Raw genomic sequence first — 17,427 nt, 5'->3', positions numbered from 1 at the left:
CATACCGATTTCATTTCACTTTGTGACTATATTGTGGGAAGATCATGACTTCGGAAATATGTTATTTCGAGTAACGGTCGTAGCTTTGTACTATGTTTCGTATGCTGTGATACGGCCAATCAAGGTTTCAAGGTTTCCACAGTGGAAAATAGTATCGAAACCATAATTCTCGTCGATAAAATAACTTTCAGTGGCAACCAGCGTATAATTTCACTACTCGAAAAAATCGTATTTTGCTACTCGACTCGAATCATTAAAATAATTACTCGATTCAGATTCGAATACTCGAATCATTGTGCCCAGCCCTAGATGAGAAGTGCGGTTCTTGATGTTGTTTGCCTCGTCCGACGTAGTTACTATAATACATTACACGTCGTGCGTTGTCATAACTATGCTTTTAATGCGTTGCGAGTGAAGAAAACATGCATTTTTTTGTTATGCACATCGCCCCGTTCAGTTCACAGAAGTCCATTTCTAGGTATATTCCATTTTATTTACCAAAGGTAGGTAGCTTATACGGGTAATAACGATGTAGTCTGTAATGTTCCTATAATTTGCATGCTATGCATGAACTGATCACTGGGTTTAGTTTGAAATTGCACCTAATGATAGCCAACAGAAAAAATACAGTTTCATTACACCATTATAACTAATATTCCACGCTTACTTTAAAAGCTTTTAGAGTTCGGGAAAGTAAATATCACTCGCATCAAAGATGTAATCCATAACTTATCTGAATGCAATGAAGCTCGCGATCTATATATCATTGAGTAATGACATAGCTGCAATCATTTGAGGGATGTGTGATAGGCTACCGTATCGCCATGGGAATCTCATCGACGTCTACAACCACAACACAAGACTTTTTCGTTGTGGAGTTTTGGTGAGTTGACGAACTATGAATGATGTTGACTCGATATTTCAAGTACATAAACTTATTTATCATTATTATTCTATTTACATGACCCAGCCAAGAAGTTTATATTCGCGGTAGTCTTCTTGTTAATTTTCTCTAGAAAGATTTCGAAGAAATGGATGCAATGCATAGATTCGTCGCACAAATGCTAGTCGTTGTGGCGGCAATATACATCTTCGTTACTCAACTCATGTACTACTGCAGCGCACACCGGTATACGAGAAGCGATGGTAATACCCAAAAAGCAGGCAAGAAATTGTCACAACTGATTCTCGCAACCGTGTCAATGCAGCTTGTGGAAGTGTCTCTAGATTTAGCCAGAGTTTCCTACGGTCTCCACCACAGTCCTAGTCAAGGTGTGGAGTTATTCCTGCTTTATGTAATCATGGTTGCGTTCACTGCCACGCTGATCTTGATCTATTCTATATTGTGGGTTAGACAACGGAGCCTATACAATAACGCAGCATTACGTGATCTGACAAACAAATATACCAGATTCGCCAGTAAATACTTTCTCGCGGTTATCATATTTGTAGGAGTAGCAATGACCATTACATCCATACTTCTTATGATGTCAAGTTTTTGCGATGATCCTTGCTGGCAAAAGTACGCTTTCATGGTATTAATTTGCTACCCATGCTTTTGTCAGCTATCACTTCTCACTTTGTTTCTGCATCCGTTGTGGAAACACATTCGCTCAAACAGTACTGCCACTTCCAAGTACACACCAATAATGAAACGAGTCACTCTACTCAGTGCAATTTGCTTATTAACTGATGTCATAACGATATATCTTGCTTCATACTTATATAGTCGTCTCCCCAATGAGATAAATCTGGTATCCAATATTCTGTGCATCATACTTGCAACCGTTAACTGGAGGGAGAGATTGTTTCCATGGTTGAAATCCGGGGTAGAAGAAACTGACTTGTCCGATGAGCCTGATGACGGGAAAGCACGAGCGACGAGTGCTGCAGTGGTGGTCACAAACGATCATGGATTGAAGTAATAGGAGCTGAAATTACCTACGAGCTTTTCATGTCAGATGTATTGATTCTCGATCTCTGAGGTTTGTTGAAATTACATTCGCCCAACAAAGTGTTATTCGCAATTTGGCTTTTCACACATATTGTAAATATATAGAAAATTACATGTTACGTTAGCGATAAGGTTGGTATTTTTGATTGGGTATTGGGATGAAGGCTATAGGCTTGGTTATTCACGCTTTGAAGGAGCCCAAGACCAATGTTTTAGGGGACTTAACGAAGTGTTTTTTGGTCCTGAGTATACCTATCTACCAGCCTTGATGTTCGATTAGTGTTTTCTCAATCTGCCAAGAAGGTCGTATTTGGCGAGATGAAAGTCTACTAGAGTCTCCTAAACCTTGATGGCCAGTTCGAAATATGATAGCGACCGTGGAAAACTTTCTTGTTCGCTACTTAGTTCACTGTAGATGTTGCGGCGACAATAGAGCCACCTTTTTACAAGAATATTTTGATAAAATATATTTGATAACTTACAACAGTTTTGTGCAAAATAAGCTATTCTCGGGTAAGTTTTCGAGAGATCCTTTTGCTCATCCTGACATGATGTGATGTGCTTCTTCATTGACTCCCCAGGCCGCATGTCGCTGATTCGATGAGTATAGTTTTTGTTTCTATCATTCAGCGAAAAATTGGGGTTCCCGAGTACAGATTAGCGTAAGTGCTCTCCAGTTTATTAAAGATCTATATCCTCTAAAACAGATATTCGATGTAGCAGAATGATTGAAAGAACCCTCGTCATGTTGTATGTCAGGTTATCAATCCACACCAGACATCACTACCTCGCAGGATAATATTAATCACCAGGACTCTGCCTATAGTTTCCAACGTAAACTTAATTGTTGATGTTTGCTAAGTTTGGTCAGTTAAACGCAGTTTGAACGCACCTGCTTGGCGAGGAGTATCTGCACCGGACAATTTTGTTCTCGTCAAATGATACATGACGACTTCCGCATCAAAGCTGGTCTTGGCCGTTACTGGTAACCAGAGTTGGATCAATTACATTATTTCAGTTCAATTACAATTACAATTACAATTACTTTCATGAATGTTTCAATTACATTACAATTACATTTACTCCATGCTAAAAATATCAAATTACAATTACAATTACAATTACTCCTTGCATGCTTCAATTACATTACAATTACAATTACAATTGCTGCTGTTGAACATGTAATTTAATAATCATAAATTCAACCGTGGTCCTTGACAACCGTAGCGTCGTATTTTACAACAATTCAAGTCTAGTTCAGATTGTGTAGTAATAAATGCGTTTATGTGCGTACATAGTATGCTATGTGAGATGTCATTGTGGCGTAATATAAGCGTGTTTTGAATGCTCGGTAATTATGGCTCACGTAATTGGAAATGTAAAATGTTATTTACCTAATTTCCTATGGGTTAGGATTAAGGATAGGGTGCAGTATGTCGTTGAAAAAGTATTATAATATATCCACCTGTTGGATTTGCGTCTATAATATATAAATAAAGAAATAATATTATTTTTATCGAGGGACGTAGGAATTAGGATGAGGAGTGAAAACAAAACCGTGCTTTGTCAGATAAGACGTTATATAATATCCAGTGGTCTGGTTAGTTAGGCAGACGAAATAACGATGCAGCATCGTGATCTGAAATCGTATTGTAGATTGCCAACCCACTGATAGATGCGCAAAATGTGAGTCACGGATGAATGCACCGACAAACATACTGCAGAGCCGGCTAAAAGCAGCAAACTTTGTAGTCCTAGAGCTGGCGATCCATGCGTCCAAATTTGATGGATCTGGTCTTTATCGTAAGCTATTGATGTACTAATTCCGAAAATACAAAATAAAATCTCGCCAGGGCAATGTAACTGCTCCAAAATAGCCGTTTAAGGCCGACTGTTCTGAAAAGTGAGAGCGCTGCAGCAGCATGACCACAACAATTACCAATTACGCCCAGCGATTGTTCAGAACAATGCCGATTCCCAGACTTTCACGAATATTTTGGGATGGTACCATTGCCTGGAAATATACTTTTATTGCGGAATCAGTGCGACACTAGCTTTCGATTAGGACCATACATATCAAATTTCGACGCTTGGATCGCCAGCTATGGGAATATCAATTCTGCTGCTTTTAGCCGGCTCAGCAGTTCGCTTCTCGGCGTATTCAATCGTGAGTCACGTGTTGCGAATCCATCCGTTGGTCAGTAATCTAAAAATTGTATACAATGGCAGCCGAGGCCAGCATAGCGGTAAAAATTTAAAAAAAACTTCGTCCGCAAGGGCGCAGTCAAGGGCTTCCGCGAATGGATCCACCAAATTCCTTGTCGACATTTAAAGAGAATGCATTATAAGCAGAGGTGGTCAGTAACGAAGTACTTCTACTTTTTCGAAGTACTCAAGTAGTTTTCCTCTACTCCTGGTACTTACTCAAGTAGATCTGATTTTCGCTACTTCTACTTCTACTTCTTAATATTTTATGATCTACTTACTTACTTTTCGCTATTTGCAGTTTGTCAAGTAGAAGTAGTTCAATCTTCCAATCAGGAAGATAGCCTGAGGAATTTCGGAGCTGTTTTCACGGAGTATTAACATTTAATTTACATAAAAGTTTAGTAAAGCACAGAATTTTCGTCGCGCTTCGCGCGCAGTGGATACGTAGTGACCAGTATGATTTCACGAAAGTATCGGTTAATATAATTTAGGTGGAGGGTTGGCGTGGTTCCGTTCACACCACATTGTCGCCCTTCACCCATGAAATAATTCATCACAGTATATTGTATACATGGCTCATCATAACGTTTGAAATTGATGTTTCGCAATCTAGCATTTTCTTGTCATATCGTAATCTAGCATATATATGTCCATTGTCCATGGCGTGTCCTAATCTGGAAGAGTGTTTTAGCATACCACCTTTGAAACTTTCTGGACTAAAAACATGAAATACATATTCTGCTTTTAGAAGTAGTATTTATATTTAACTTTCAATTCTCAGTATCATATACTTTGAGTTATAATTAACATCATTTCTTTTGTCCGAATAACATACATGTTGAAGTATAAAAGCAAGTGCAGGAATGCCTTCAATTTCTGGAAATAAAGCTACACAATATGGCATTTTTACGGACCACCATATTTTTTATTAACGTTTACTAATCGCGCAAACTGTTTACACCGTATCCTATACAACTTCTCCATATTGCTCTTCGACTAAACTACGGGCCTTATAGGGGGATGGCGCCATACCATGCTATTTTCCAAAACGCGTTGTTCGAGAAAACAGAGGATTAGTATCGCATTTCTTTATCAATACTATCATTTTCACCCCATGATGTGGACGAATGCTTACGCTATCGAAAATTGGATACTTGCTGGTATGCATCAATATGAATCAAGCTCGTCACCTATCACATAGCTCAATTTGCACCTTTTTGTAATCACTCCAATCGGGATCGTTTTTACAACTACTTACTTACTTGAGTACTTTTAAAGTCAGTCAATTCTACTTCTACTTCAAGTAGTTTTAGGTTGACAATGAAAGAAGTACTTCTACTTGTACTTGAGTAGATTTTTTCGTCGCTACTTCTACTTCTACTTGAGTAGATTTCTTGACTACTTTGACCACCTCTGATTATAAGTCAATTGTTTTATGTTGTGCTTGTCAGGTCTCAATAGTAATTTAATTTAATGTAATTGAAATTGTAATTGAGCAAAATTTTTGTCAAATTACAATTACAATTACAATTACACAAAATAAAAATGCTTCAATTACAATTACATTACAATTACATTGAAAAATGTAATTAATTACATTCAATTACAATTACAAATTACAATTGATCCAACTCTGCTGGTAACCGCAGCTCTAAATATCTGTATTGCAGGCCATAACAGCAATGACCATGAGGGTGTTCGAATTATATCAAATACAGCGAAGTGCCAGAAATCAGATTTTACTCTAATTTGTGAAATGTTTCTATGCTCTAATTTCAATTCTAATCTAATATACGGTTCAGACATGGGGTAATCGCGATTAGTAATCGTAATCGATTACGACGATTACAGCATTTTCAAGTAATCGTAATCGCAATCGATTACATTCGAAAAAATTCCGAAGTAATCGTAATCGTAATCGACTACTTCGCATATTTAATCGATTTCTTTGTGAAAGAACGATTACTTTTTATTTGTACGACGACTGTGACATAAACTGAACATTCGTTAACAAGCAAGAGATATTATACCTGTTATTGAGTCACAAACGTCTGATTTTCAAATGCCATTGCTCATCATTACGTCAGAAGTAGCTTATTAGCTGTGCTCGTCTTTGCGTAAGAAGTATCCACATTCCACACTTATAGTAAATAGATAGTCGATGTACATTAGTGTGATTGTAAAACACCCACCGTTCAGAATATCGGGTTATCAATATATTTCAGACGCCACTACCTCGCTGCAGGATAATTAATCACCTCTCTGCCTAGTTTAAAATAGCAACTTTTGTATTGATGTTTGGTTATGCTTAGTTAAACGCAATTTGACCGTTGCTGCTTGGCGAGCAGTAGGCCTATGTGCTAGTACGAACGTATACCAGACAAAGATTTGAAATTTTGTACTCATCAAATAAAATATTACGGTTTCCACAACAAAGCATTAAAAATCAACAGCTGCTGATATATATCATAACCGCGCCGTTTTTTTGTCGTTTCTCGTAATGGCAGCTTGCATTACATTATCTGTATTAAGTTGAAGGCAGAATTTTATTTTCACCTTTTCTTATTCTCATATTATTCTACTCAAAACGGGCATCAATTGCTATTGCACAATTCTTTACTGAAGATTTTGACCTGCCGCCATAGCCATCGGCTTATATACCATGTTAGCGTGGGTTGTAGCTAGAATCAGGATCAAAACAGCAAAATCGTCCTCCACTCCAAACGTTGGTCTTGGGCCCCCAAAGGGTAGTCAATTTTAAACTTGAAGATTTAATTTCGTCAGTAACATTGGTAATTGCATTATATTACATTTTTAATCCTATCTCAGCCTCCGATGGTCAGACTTACCTGAAGAGCAGGGGGCGCGTAATCCATAATTATAACATCTGGTATCTTGCAATAATTACTGTAGTGCATGTTGTTAATTCGTGACCTACGGTCTGTTATATAGTCAAAAGATATTGTAGTGGCCCAAACTTAGCAGACTAAAAGAAAAACTTTCGTGAGACGCACACACAAATTGTCATGTCTAATACTCTGTGGGTGCCTGCGTGGCATTTGCATCGTGGGTTCAGATGGGAAGGACCGGACTGTTAGTCACGCCCACCCAGCGCGGCTATCGACAATGGACACATACCCCAAATTTCGGCCAACGTCTTTCTTTGATAGCACACTTCGTAGAGTCGCATGTTGGCCTAAACTGCATATGTCTTTTGGTGTGTCGGGGCGCGGTATTGACTGGCACCATAATGCCTATTACTATGAGTTATGCATCCTTTATTTCTTGAGGGGAGACGTTTGCATTTCGAAATCAAGCTATCTAGAGACATTTAAATGGCAAAGCTCAAAGAGAATTTTCAAGTTAATGGAATCTGTCGAGAATACGCTATAATTTATGTTGGTTCACGAAATACTTTTGAGTCCCCTCCGAGCACGCTCCCCACCCTATTGGAGAATTTGGGGTGCAGCAGTTATGGACCTGGCAATAATGCAAATCATTGGGTGCGATAAATCGTCCTTTATAAAATGGGCAATATGTGCATTGTGACGTAACAAGCAAATGTCGCATCTGTTTTAAAGAAATATGTTATCTCATTAAGCCTTTTCAGCGCAATCCATGTATTGTCTTCCAATATAACTACTAAGATGCAAAATAAATGTAATCGTGAGTAATCGTGATTACTTTTCCAATGTAATCGTAATCGTAATCGACTACTTCCTGATTTTGCTGTAATCGTAATCGTAATCGTAATCGCGTGATTCCGAAGTAATCGTAATCGCAATCGATTACATTCATGAAGTAATCACCCCATGTCTGATACGGTTTCATGAAAATGTTACAGAAGAACTGTATTGTACGAAACGGGCCAAGCGTGGTGTACTGTACATACATTGCCATCATCATGCTTATAAAAACGAACTATGGATTGATTTGAACTGGACTTTATTTTTGTTGTATTTCTTTTGCAAATTGAGTGGTCCTAATTCTAATCTAATACGGAAAAGATCAAAATTAGCTAGTTGTCCAATTCAGCTCACGTCCCCCTGGGGTACGCGTACCCCAGTTTCAGAATGTTGATAAGTTACTCATTGTTATTATCGGAGTTTAGTCCCTGCAGGGACGTTCAACCTATTGCTAATTAGTTGTCCAGTCGCGTGAAGCGCAATATTTTTTCAACTGCATGAATGAATGTCGTCGATAATATAGCTATCAGTTGCACATATGTTACTATCAAATACAGTATGTATCCTTTCTCGGTCCACGTGATCAGATTTAACGGTAGAGTTGTTGATGTTGATAATTATGATGGATCTTCAGGTTCTAATTAATCACTTTGTTGCATGTATTGGTTTCTTGGCTACATATCAGAATTGTCTGTATGATCCAAGGAATCACCCAAACGCATCAGGAAATCCTTCACTCGTGAGACGCACAGGATTCCAAATTGCTATCTCTATTTGGTCTGTATCATTTTCCTCAGAGATTCGCATTTGTACTATGGGGTACAGATTGCAAGGACACTACTATATTAAAAACGGAAGAAAAAATTATCACCAGGAATCGCGTCAAGCGCGAAGAAAACTTTGAATTTGAATTAAAATTTGAATAAAAATAAAAAATTGGGGATCCAACTTCTTAATTCCAATTGCATGTTTACGGCCGCAAGGCGTTAACACACTTTAGTACAATTATGTGTAACCAGCCGGCAATTATTTGTCTGTGGCCGCAGGTTGACCACCACTGATTGCCTGCAATGATGTCTCTTTTCACGACGATGTTTAAATGAGTGCGATTTGTTTTCTGGTATGATGGAATTCATATGTCTTTGTTTGCTTCCATACTGGTATTAAAACGTTGATCTGATGAGAGCTACGGTTCTTGATGTTGTTTGCCATGTCATCACTACATTACACGATGGACATTGTCATAACTATGTTTTTCATGGACCTTCCGCTATTCCACAGTCCTTTATCGGTGCTTGATTCAACTAATCGGCCCAAACTATTCTGTCACATGTTGGCGTTGCGAGTGAAGAATGCTTGAATTTTGATCTAATGCATGTCGCACCGTTCAATTCACGTAAGTCCATTTCGAGGCATACAGTTTACCAAAGATAGGTAGCCTATACGAGTAAGACGACGTAGTCTGTAACGCGCTAATTTTTTGCATGCTGATCATTTACTAATCACTGGGTTTGATTTCAAAGTAGATCTAATGATAGCAAACCACTGAGCTATACAGACAAAATGCAGTTTCTTCACTATGATAACCAATATTTCACGCTTACTTTAAAAGCTTTTGGAGTTCGGGAAAAGAAAAATCACTCACGTCAAGGATGTAATCTATACTTATCTAAACGGAATGAAGCTTGCGATCTATATACCATTGAGTAATGACATAGCCGCAATCATTCGAGGGATATGTGGTATCGTATCGCCATATAGGAATCTCATCCACGTCTACGGAACCAGCACAAAAGACTTTTTCGTTGTGGAGTTTGGATGAGTTGACGAACTATTAATGATATTGACTCGATATACTTCAAGTATACAAACTCATTTCGCATTATTATTCTATTTATTTAACCCAGCCAAGAGGTTTACATTCGCGGTAGCTTTTTTGTTAATTTTCTCTAGAAAGATCCCGGAGAAATGGATGTAATGAATACATTCGTCACACAAATGCTAGTCGTTGTGGTGGCAATATACGTCTTCGCTACTCAGCTTATGTACTACTGCAGCGCACACAGGTACAGGAGAAGCGATGGTAATACCCCAAAAGCAGGAAAGAATTTGTCACAACTGATGCTCGCAACTGTGTCAATGCAAATTGCGGAAGTGTCTCTAGAGTTAGCCAGAGTTTCCCACGGACTCCACCACTCTCCTAGTCGAGCTGTGGAGCTACTTTTGCGTTACATAATCATGGGTGCGTTCATCGCCACACTGATTTTGGTCTATTGCATATTGTGGGTTAGACAACGTAGCCTATACAAAATCGCAGCGTTGCGCCATCTGACAAACAAGTATACTGTATTCGCCAGTAAATACTTAATCGCGCTTATCATATTTGTAGGAGTGGCAATGAGCATCACATCCATACTTCTTATGATGTCAAGTTTTTGCGATGATACTTGCTGGCAAAACTACGCTGTCATGGTATTAATATGCTATCCGTGCTTTTGTCAGATTTCCCTACTCACTTTGTTTCTACGTCCGTTATGGAAACACATCAGTTCTAACAGCACTGTCACTTCCAAGTACGCACCAATGATGAAACGAGTCTCTCTAATCAGTGCAATTTGCTTATTAACAGATATCATAACGATATGTCTTTCTTCATACTTATATAGTCGTCTCCCCAATGAGATAAATCTGATCTCCAATATTCTCTGCGTCATACTTGCAACCGTTAAGTGGAGAAAGAGATTGTTTCCATGGTTTAAATCTCGGGAAGAAGATGCAGACTTGTCCGATGACCCCGATGTCGTGGAAACACGAGAGACGATTGCTACAGTGGTGGTCACAAACGATCATGGATTAGGGTCAAAGAGCTGAAATTACCTGCGAGTCGTTCATGACAGATGTTTTGATGCTCAAACTTTGAGTTTTGTTGTTATTATATTCGCCCGATATGGTGTTATTCGCAATTTGGCCTTGTACGCATTGCAGAGAAAATTATGTGCAGGGTTAGCGGTAAAATTGGTGTCTTTGATTGGGTATCAGAATGAAGGGGGAGGGGGGGAGAGGCCAAGACCAATGTTTTAGGGAGCCTTTCGAAGTGTTTTTGTTCGGTCTTGAGTATACCAATGTACCAGCCTTGATGATAGATCAGTGTTTTCCTAACCTGCTAAGAAGGTCGTAACTGGCGAGATAAGAGATAGTGTAATGGTTATGCGTCCGGCTTCTCGATCGGTAGGTCGTGGGTTCGATCCCCGGCCGGGTCATACCAAAGACTCGAAAATTGGTATCCACAGCTATCCTGCTAGGCGCTCAGCAATCACGGATAGCATGGAGGAGAAACAAAAACGAGGGCGCAGACCAGATGACCTCACGGCCGTATCGGAACTCCGTCGTCATAGCATCTCGATGGTGCAGGCGAAAAAGAATATCAATTTAGGGATGGTGTGAACCTCTGAAAGGTTCAGGTTCGTGTGAACGCGAACCTTTTTAAAAGGTTCTGTCTGAACACGAACGTGAACCTCATGACGTCACGTGACGTCATATTGCTAATTCCAACCCAATCTTTCAATGAATTGATAGCCTACTAATGTACACGATACCTAGTGACGACTCGGGCCACACAATGCCACAATGCCGAAGTACATATTGGTGTTTTAAGCGTCGCTGAGGGCGGAGATAATTAAGTTAGCTGATCCGGGAGAATGCTAATCGTGTGATTAAATACTGCTAATCGCGACGCATGAAGGTGAAGAGGGTTACGCGCGATGGTTAGTCGCGGTGTCCCGAGTTTTCAATCAAGTGGCGTTATCTGTTCCATCATAATCTGAAAATGCGTTATATATTGGCTGCTAGTTGGTGAATAAAACTAGAGATCCCACAATCTCCATAATAAAACAGCAGCCTGCTGACGACGATACTGGCACTGTAATAGGTAGAATTATCATCATCGCGAAATGAAAGTCGTGTCCAATTCGCACGGGGCAGCTAAGAAACGGATATCGCTTTGCAATGACCGGTAGTCCTACATAATTCGGTGATTGTTGTTTAGTGAAGCCATAACCTAGAAGACAATCGGCACGGTCATTATCGGGAATAATTAGACGTAGGAATGGTACGCAGTTTCTATACATAACTAGAAATCTATAGTTGTTCCAGTTTGTTAAATCATGAGCTTAACACTAACTTTATGCGCCGCGATCAACCGGTTTCCTTAATCCTGGGTTGATAAATCCTGACGAACGCGCTAATCGACTTTATTGCTAATCCAACTTTATTATCGTCGCCCTAAATGTATCAACTGAGGCAATTAAAGGATATAATACTCCCATAAAATCAATATTTTCCGTCGCTTTGCCAACAATTTCGACGAGGACTTACCAGGGAACATAAACTTACGCCTTAACGGTCGAGACCAGACCGGACAATGTATTCGGCGTCTGAGTATCGCTACATTGATATTGAGCTGAGTGTAAAATAGGTTTCTATACTTGCTACAAATATTACCCCATTAAGAAGTTATACACTATACAGCAGTGGCCAACACTTCAATCGCACGGATTTGGTTTTAATGATGCAGTAAAGATACGAAGTCAAGATTGACCCCCGTACCCCTGATAGATTTTTTTCATCAGAAAACGATATCAATTTCATTGATTGGTTGAATAAGCATCATTCGCTGACTACGTATTTTGCTCGTGATGTTTTTGATTGCGGGTCAAACTCACAACAGAGAGTCACAAACGGAAACCTGGATATTTCGAGCAAACTTTTGTAACAAAGCAAGTAAAACATTTGAGATTGTCAAGGTGCATGCTCGTTTAGTGTTGATTTTTAATGCTGCCAGCGCCATGCATGGAGTGGCCCGCAGTTGAAATGCAATAAATATGAACCAAAGATGTTGTAATGAAGTGAAAATTGTAATATGAAAAAGGTTCACAGTGTAGAACCTACCAAGGTTCTGTTGTGAACGCGAACCTCTAAATTTACGAGGTTCACACACAGAACGCGAACGTGAACCTCGCGTTCACACCATCCCTAAATATCATGTCTCTCTCTCTCTCAGGGTTTATTTGAATCTCTTAAACCTTGAAGGCCAGTGCAGAATATGATAGCGACTGTGGAACACTTTCTTGTTTATTACTTCGTTCACTGTAGATGTTGCGGGAACCACACGAGCTAACTTTGCAAAAGAAGGTTTCGACAAAATCTAGTTGCTAACGTACCATATTTTTCGCGATATGCGCTCATTTCCTTCGAGTATTCATTATTGCTAGTCCCATAATCATATTATATTGATCAGTCTTCCAATCACTGTTATAAATTCCTAATGAGGTTGTGGGTGTTACAAGCACATGAAAGCATAGCGAGTTGTTTGCATATAGGGCCTGCTGATCAAAGACGAAACATCGGGCGCCCCTGATACGATCGCTATCAGCAAACTCCAACGATGATTTGCTTCGTAAACCTTTATAATGCAATTGACGGGGACAAGAGTTTCCAAGTCTGTAATCGGATGTAGGCATTTGTGCTACCTGCATACTATTTGACTATTGCAAGTTTGAATCCAAGCAGAATTGTGCTTGCTATTCTCCTTCTACAAGCAAACGGTACCCTTTGGCAACTACCAACGTAATAGAACGGTGGTATCAATGGTTCTGAAATTTTTTTCAACTGCGTGCCCTTTCGGATTACCTCCATTTATGGACTATATAACCCTTAAAAATAATCTTGCATAGAGTGTACAACATAAAAAACTATATAGGCTATTTACACTTTCAAACAGTATTTCACTGCGATGGATGATCTTCAGGCAAGTCCATACGAGTAAATCCATTGTTTGAAAGTGTTTTGGAATGGCTCACGCGTAAATTGTGTTCACCGGAAAGTCTGGCACTTAAGCTAGTTTTCATCACGCACATGCTTGAAACACCTTGCCCACAAAGCACCACTGTAAGTGGAGGGCAAGAGCGAGAGACTCCTAACACTATTTGATAATGTCGGATACGACAATACCATTCTAGACCAGTCCAATGAACTGTAGGCTGCATACCATTGTACAAAAGCAAAGCTCTGATGTTTGCATTACCGATAATCAAGTACCTTCATAATAAGCAGATGGCACTGGTTTTTATGGAACTGATCCGGTATCTACAGTGGGCTACGTAGTAACTTTCGTAACGATGGTAGTAGAGAAACTGTAGAGTCACTGTAGAGAGCTAAAAAGACATGATTGTTTGAGCATTGGGTAAGCTCAAACTTTTTATCACTTGTCACGTAAACGTTAAAATAATTGTTGCAGAACATTCCCACACAGCCAGAAAATGAAGCTGCTCGCGTAACCTCAAAATTCTTGCGCGTACCCCAGTTTGAGACCCCTTGTAGTAGAATATAGTATGGTTAGTCATTGTTGTAGAATATAGCAGACTAAATCCCACTTGAAGCATGCCGAGATGACAACGATATTACCGGGATTCAAGGAAACGTAATGGATTGGCCGATGCGATCTTGAATCTAAAACACCAGTTTATCGCATCACAAGCAGGTCACATCAATCAGGCTTTGCAGACATATCCCACGACGTGAAAGCGCATTACCACCGTCGAAGTGTACTCTTTACCGAATATGAGAAATTGACAGACAAAATCAAGCAATATACACAATTTCGCAGTAGTACAATATGTCATATGGGCCAGAAACGTGCCGAAGAATAAACAATACACCACAGTACACAGCCTCAAGGATGTAGCCTACCCCCAGGGTTGTGTATGATACACCCGGTGGAAAACCAATGCCCATAACCAGGCATTGTAATTTTTGGCATTTCGGAAACCAGATGTCAAAACCAAAATTTGTAAAATGCAAAAAATTTGCTTTTTGAAAATATGGATTTTTATAAAAGTTCATGTTAAAAATTATTGAAAGGAGTTTTTTATTAAACGGCAAAATAAGTGTGAATAGCAGCAAAATTCCTAAATTTGGGTCGATCCGTGAAGCTTTCAGGGGCGCGCCGACTAACTTCCAGGGGGTCCTTGAGGGTAACATGAAAATGTTAGGACATAGGGTCGTAGCGAAAAGATCGAGTGATGAAATATAGTTTTACGGTGAATCTGTGGCTTAGTCAATCCAGTTAACGTAGTTGATGATATCTAGTAGATCATCCGGTCCGCAACTGCAGGGTTTTTGGTAGTTATCGGCATTTTTTGGAATCTTTGTATGAGAGCTGCAATTTTTGGAATCATCTCAATGATTGGACATTCTCCTGTTGTCACTGCTCGTGAATTTTGTTCACGTAGCCTCCTCGCGCGACTCATGCTGTATCTATCTCAATGCGTATATTTAAGGGAAAAGCAAGTCAAAAACAACTTGCGGATGGCTACCCCGATCACCATGAAATTTTCATAGTCGCTATGCTATATACTAAGGACGGTGTGAACGTGCGGTTCACGTTTGCGTTCTGTGTGTGAACTTCCGAAATCTAGAGGTTCACGTTCACAAACGAACCTTGGTAGGTTCTGCACTGTGAACCCTTTTCATATATTACAATTTTCACTTCATTATAACATCTTTAGTTGAAATTTATTGCATTTCAATTGCGGGCCACTCCACTTGCCTTGTTACAATAGTTTGCTTGAAATATCCAGCTTTCAGTTTATGACCAGCAATCACACAAAATCAGGAGCGAAAAGCACTACATGAAGTTAGCCAATGATGTTTATTCAGTTAATCGATGAAATTGATATCGTTGTCTGATGCAAAATAATCTAGCAGGCGTACGGGGTCAATCTTGACTTCATAGGTTTATTTTATCATAAAAACCAAATCCGTGCGATTGGGGTGTTGGCTACTGCTATAAAACTTAAAGAGGTCATATTGGTAGCAAGTATAGAAACCCGTTTTACACTCTGCTAAATACTCAAACGCCGAATACATTGTCCGATCTGGCCTAGACCGTTAAGGCGTAAGTTTATATTCCCTTTCAAGTCCTCGTCGAAATTGTTGGCAAAGCGACGGAAGATATTGATTTTATGGGATTATTATTGCATTTGATTGCCCTAGTTGAAACATTTGACGACGTTTAAAAAGTCAGTATGTACTTCAGCATTGTGGCATTATATGACCCGAGTCGTCGCTAGGTATCGTGTACATTAATATAGGTTATCACTTCACTGAAATAAAGCGTTGGAATTAGCAATATAACGCCACGTGACGTCATGAGGTTCACGTTCGCGTTCACACAGAACCTTTCATAAAGGTTCGCGTTCACACGAACCTGAACCTTTCAGAGGTTCGCACCATCCCTACTATATACAAAAAAATCGATAAGGTTTGCGCTACTAAACAGATTTTCGATTTGAAGGAGAAAATGCACCGACACGGAGAATGCAAAAGCCCTTTTTCCGATATAACACCGTCTTTAGGAAGTACTAGCACAGCGCTATGCTACGCTAAAATTTGAAGGATTATCTGCTACCCATCTTGGAGAAATTAAAAATAAATTGTTTGTCATAAATTTGCTCTAAGTTTGCTGTGGAGTTCTGAAACTCTCAGCATGTTAGACCTATGTCAGACAACTTTTACCATAGCACAGGTCTGAATGTCAGCTTTCGAAAAAACCTCGAGTGAATCATTTAGGACAAATATTTCGTACAAATTTCAGGTTTACCGTGATGCAATATAACAAATTTTATAATTGAGAAAAACACTAACAAACATTTCCAAAGTAAAAAGTCCATAAACATGTGTCACCGATGTATTGATAAGCCAGAAGGCTTGAATGACATCAAATAACAATCTAACAAATTTGTACCGGAAATAACATGGATATGTATATATTTCCAAATAGCCAAACCATATATTTTATAGGGTCATCGGACGAAACGTGCCATTTTTTGTTGGAACTTGGGCTGAAAAAAATACCTCCCTCCCCCCCTTTATCAGAGGGAAAATGGTGCATAATAAGATTGAAAATTTGCACTTTTAAGTTGTTGTTTGGATGAAATAAAGCCACGAGATGACAGCATAGATACATTGTTAATATTTCCAACCATATTTTTTTTATTTTGAAATTTCAGCAACTTTTTGACTTGCTAGTCTCCTTAATTCCATTCACTTTTAACTAGGTATTGAAAATGTATGCAAGGTTCAATCACAGATAGTCTGTGTCAGGTGTGACTATAGGGATATATCGTTTCTTCAATGATCCTGCACTGTGCGAAAGGCCTATGTCACGGTTAATTCGGGTCTATTAATATGATTTCATGGCGAAGACAAAACTGCCAAAGCTAAAATCTGAAAAAGGCCAAAAGTAACAATGCCGGCCTATAATGCCCTGCTGGTGGCTCATCGATTTGATAAGGGTTTGTTCGCCATATTAAGAGAAACACGCAGCTTAAAATCAATATTAAAGGCCTTAATTTGCGATGAGCACTGGGAGTTGCAGGCACATGTCTTCTACGATCTATAATTTCCAGATCAGGGGTCACCAACCTTTTTGAAACAAGAGCTACTTTTTGAGTACTGATAAATGCGTCGGTCTACCATTAGGGATGGCGTGAACCTCTGAAAGGTTCAGGTTCGTGTGAA

The 17,427-nt window shown here is 39.3% G+C and overlaps 1 protein-coding gene across 1 annotated transcript; it reads left to right on the top strand.

Moving 5' to 3' along the window:
• The first annotated feature begins 539 nt into the window (after positions 1 to 539).
• LOC145435908 (uncharacterized) lies at positions 540 to 2,453 on the top strand. The gene is made up of 2 exons (XM_080313172.1): positions 540 to 883; positions 1,017 to 2,453. Exons 1-2 carry the CDS (start codon positions 800 to 802, stop codon positions 1,923 to 1,925), a joined length of 993 nt encoding a protein of 330 aa, XP_080169298.1. The 5' UTR covers positions 540 to 799; the 3' UTR covers positions 1,926 to 2,453.
• Positions 2,454 to 17,427: the final 14,974 nt, after the last annotated feature.

The sequence above is a fragment of the Botryllus schlosseri genome, chromosome 3, assembly GCF_051294905.1.
Source record: "Botryllus schlosseri isolate E-star chromosome 3, Bs_hap1, whole genome shotgun sequence".
Classification (NCBI taxonomy): Eukaryota; Metazoa; Chordata; class Ascidiacea; order Stolidobranchia; family Styelidae; genus Botryllus; species Botryllus schlosseri.
Note: the sequence above shows the minus strand (reverse complement) of the source record. Positions and strands in the feature narration are given on the sequence as shown.

Coding starts and splice junctions, on each gene's coding strand:
- LOC145435908 (XM_080313172.1), top strand. CDS start 800: ATGTGTGATAGGCTACCGTATCGCCATGGGAATCTCATCGACGTCTAC. Junction 884..1,016: donor TTTTTCGTTGTGGAGTTTTG/GTGAGTTGACGA, acceptor AATTTTCTCTAG/AAAGATTTCGAAGAAATGGA.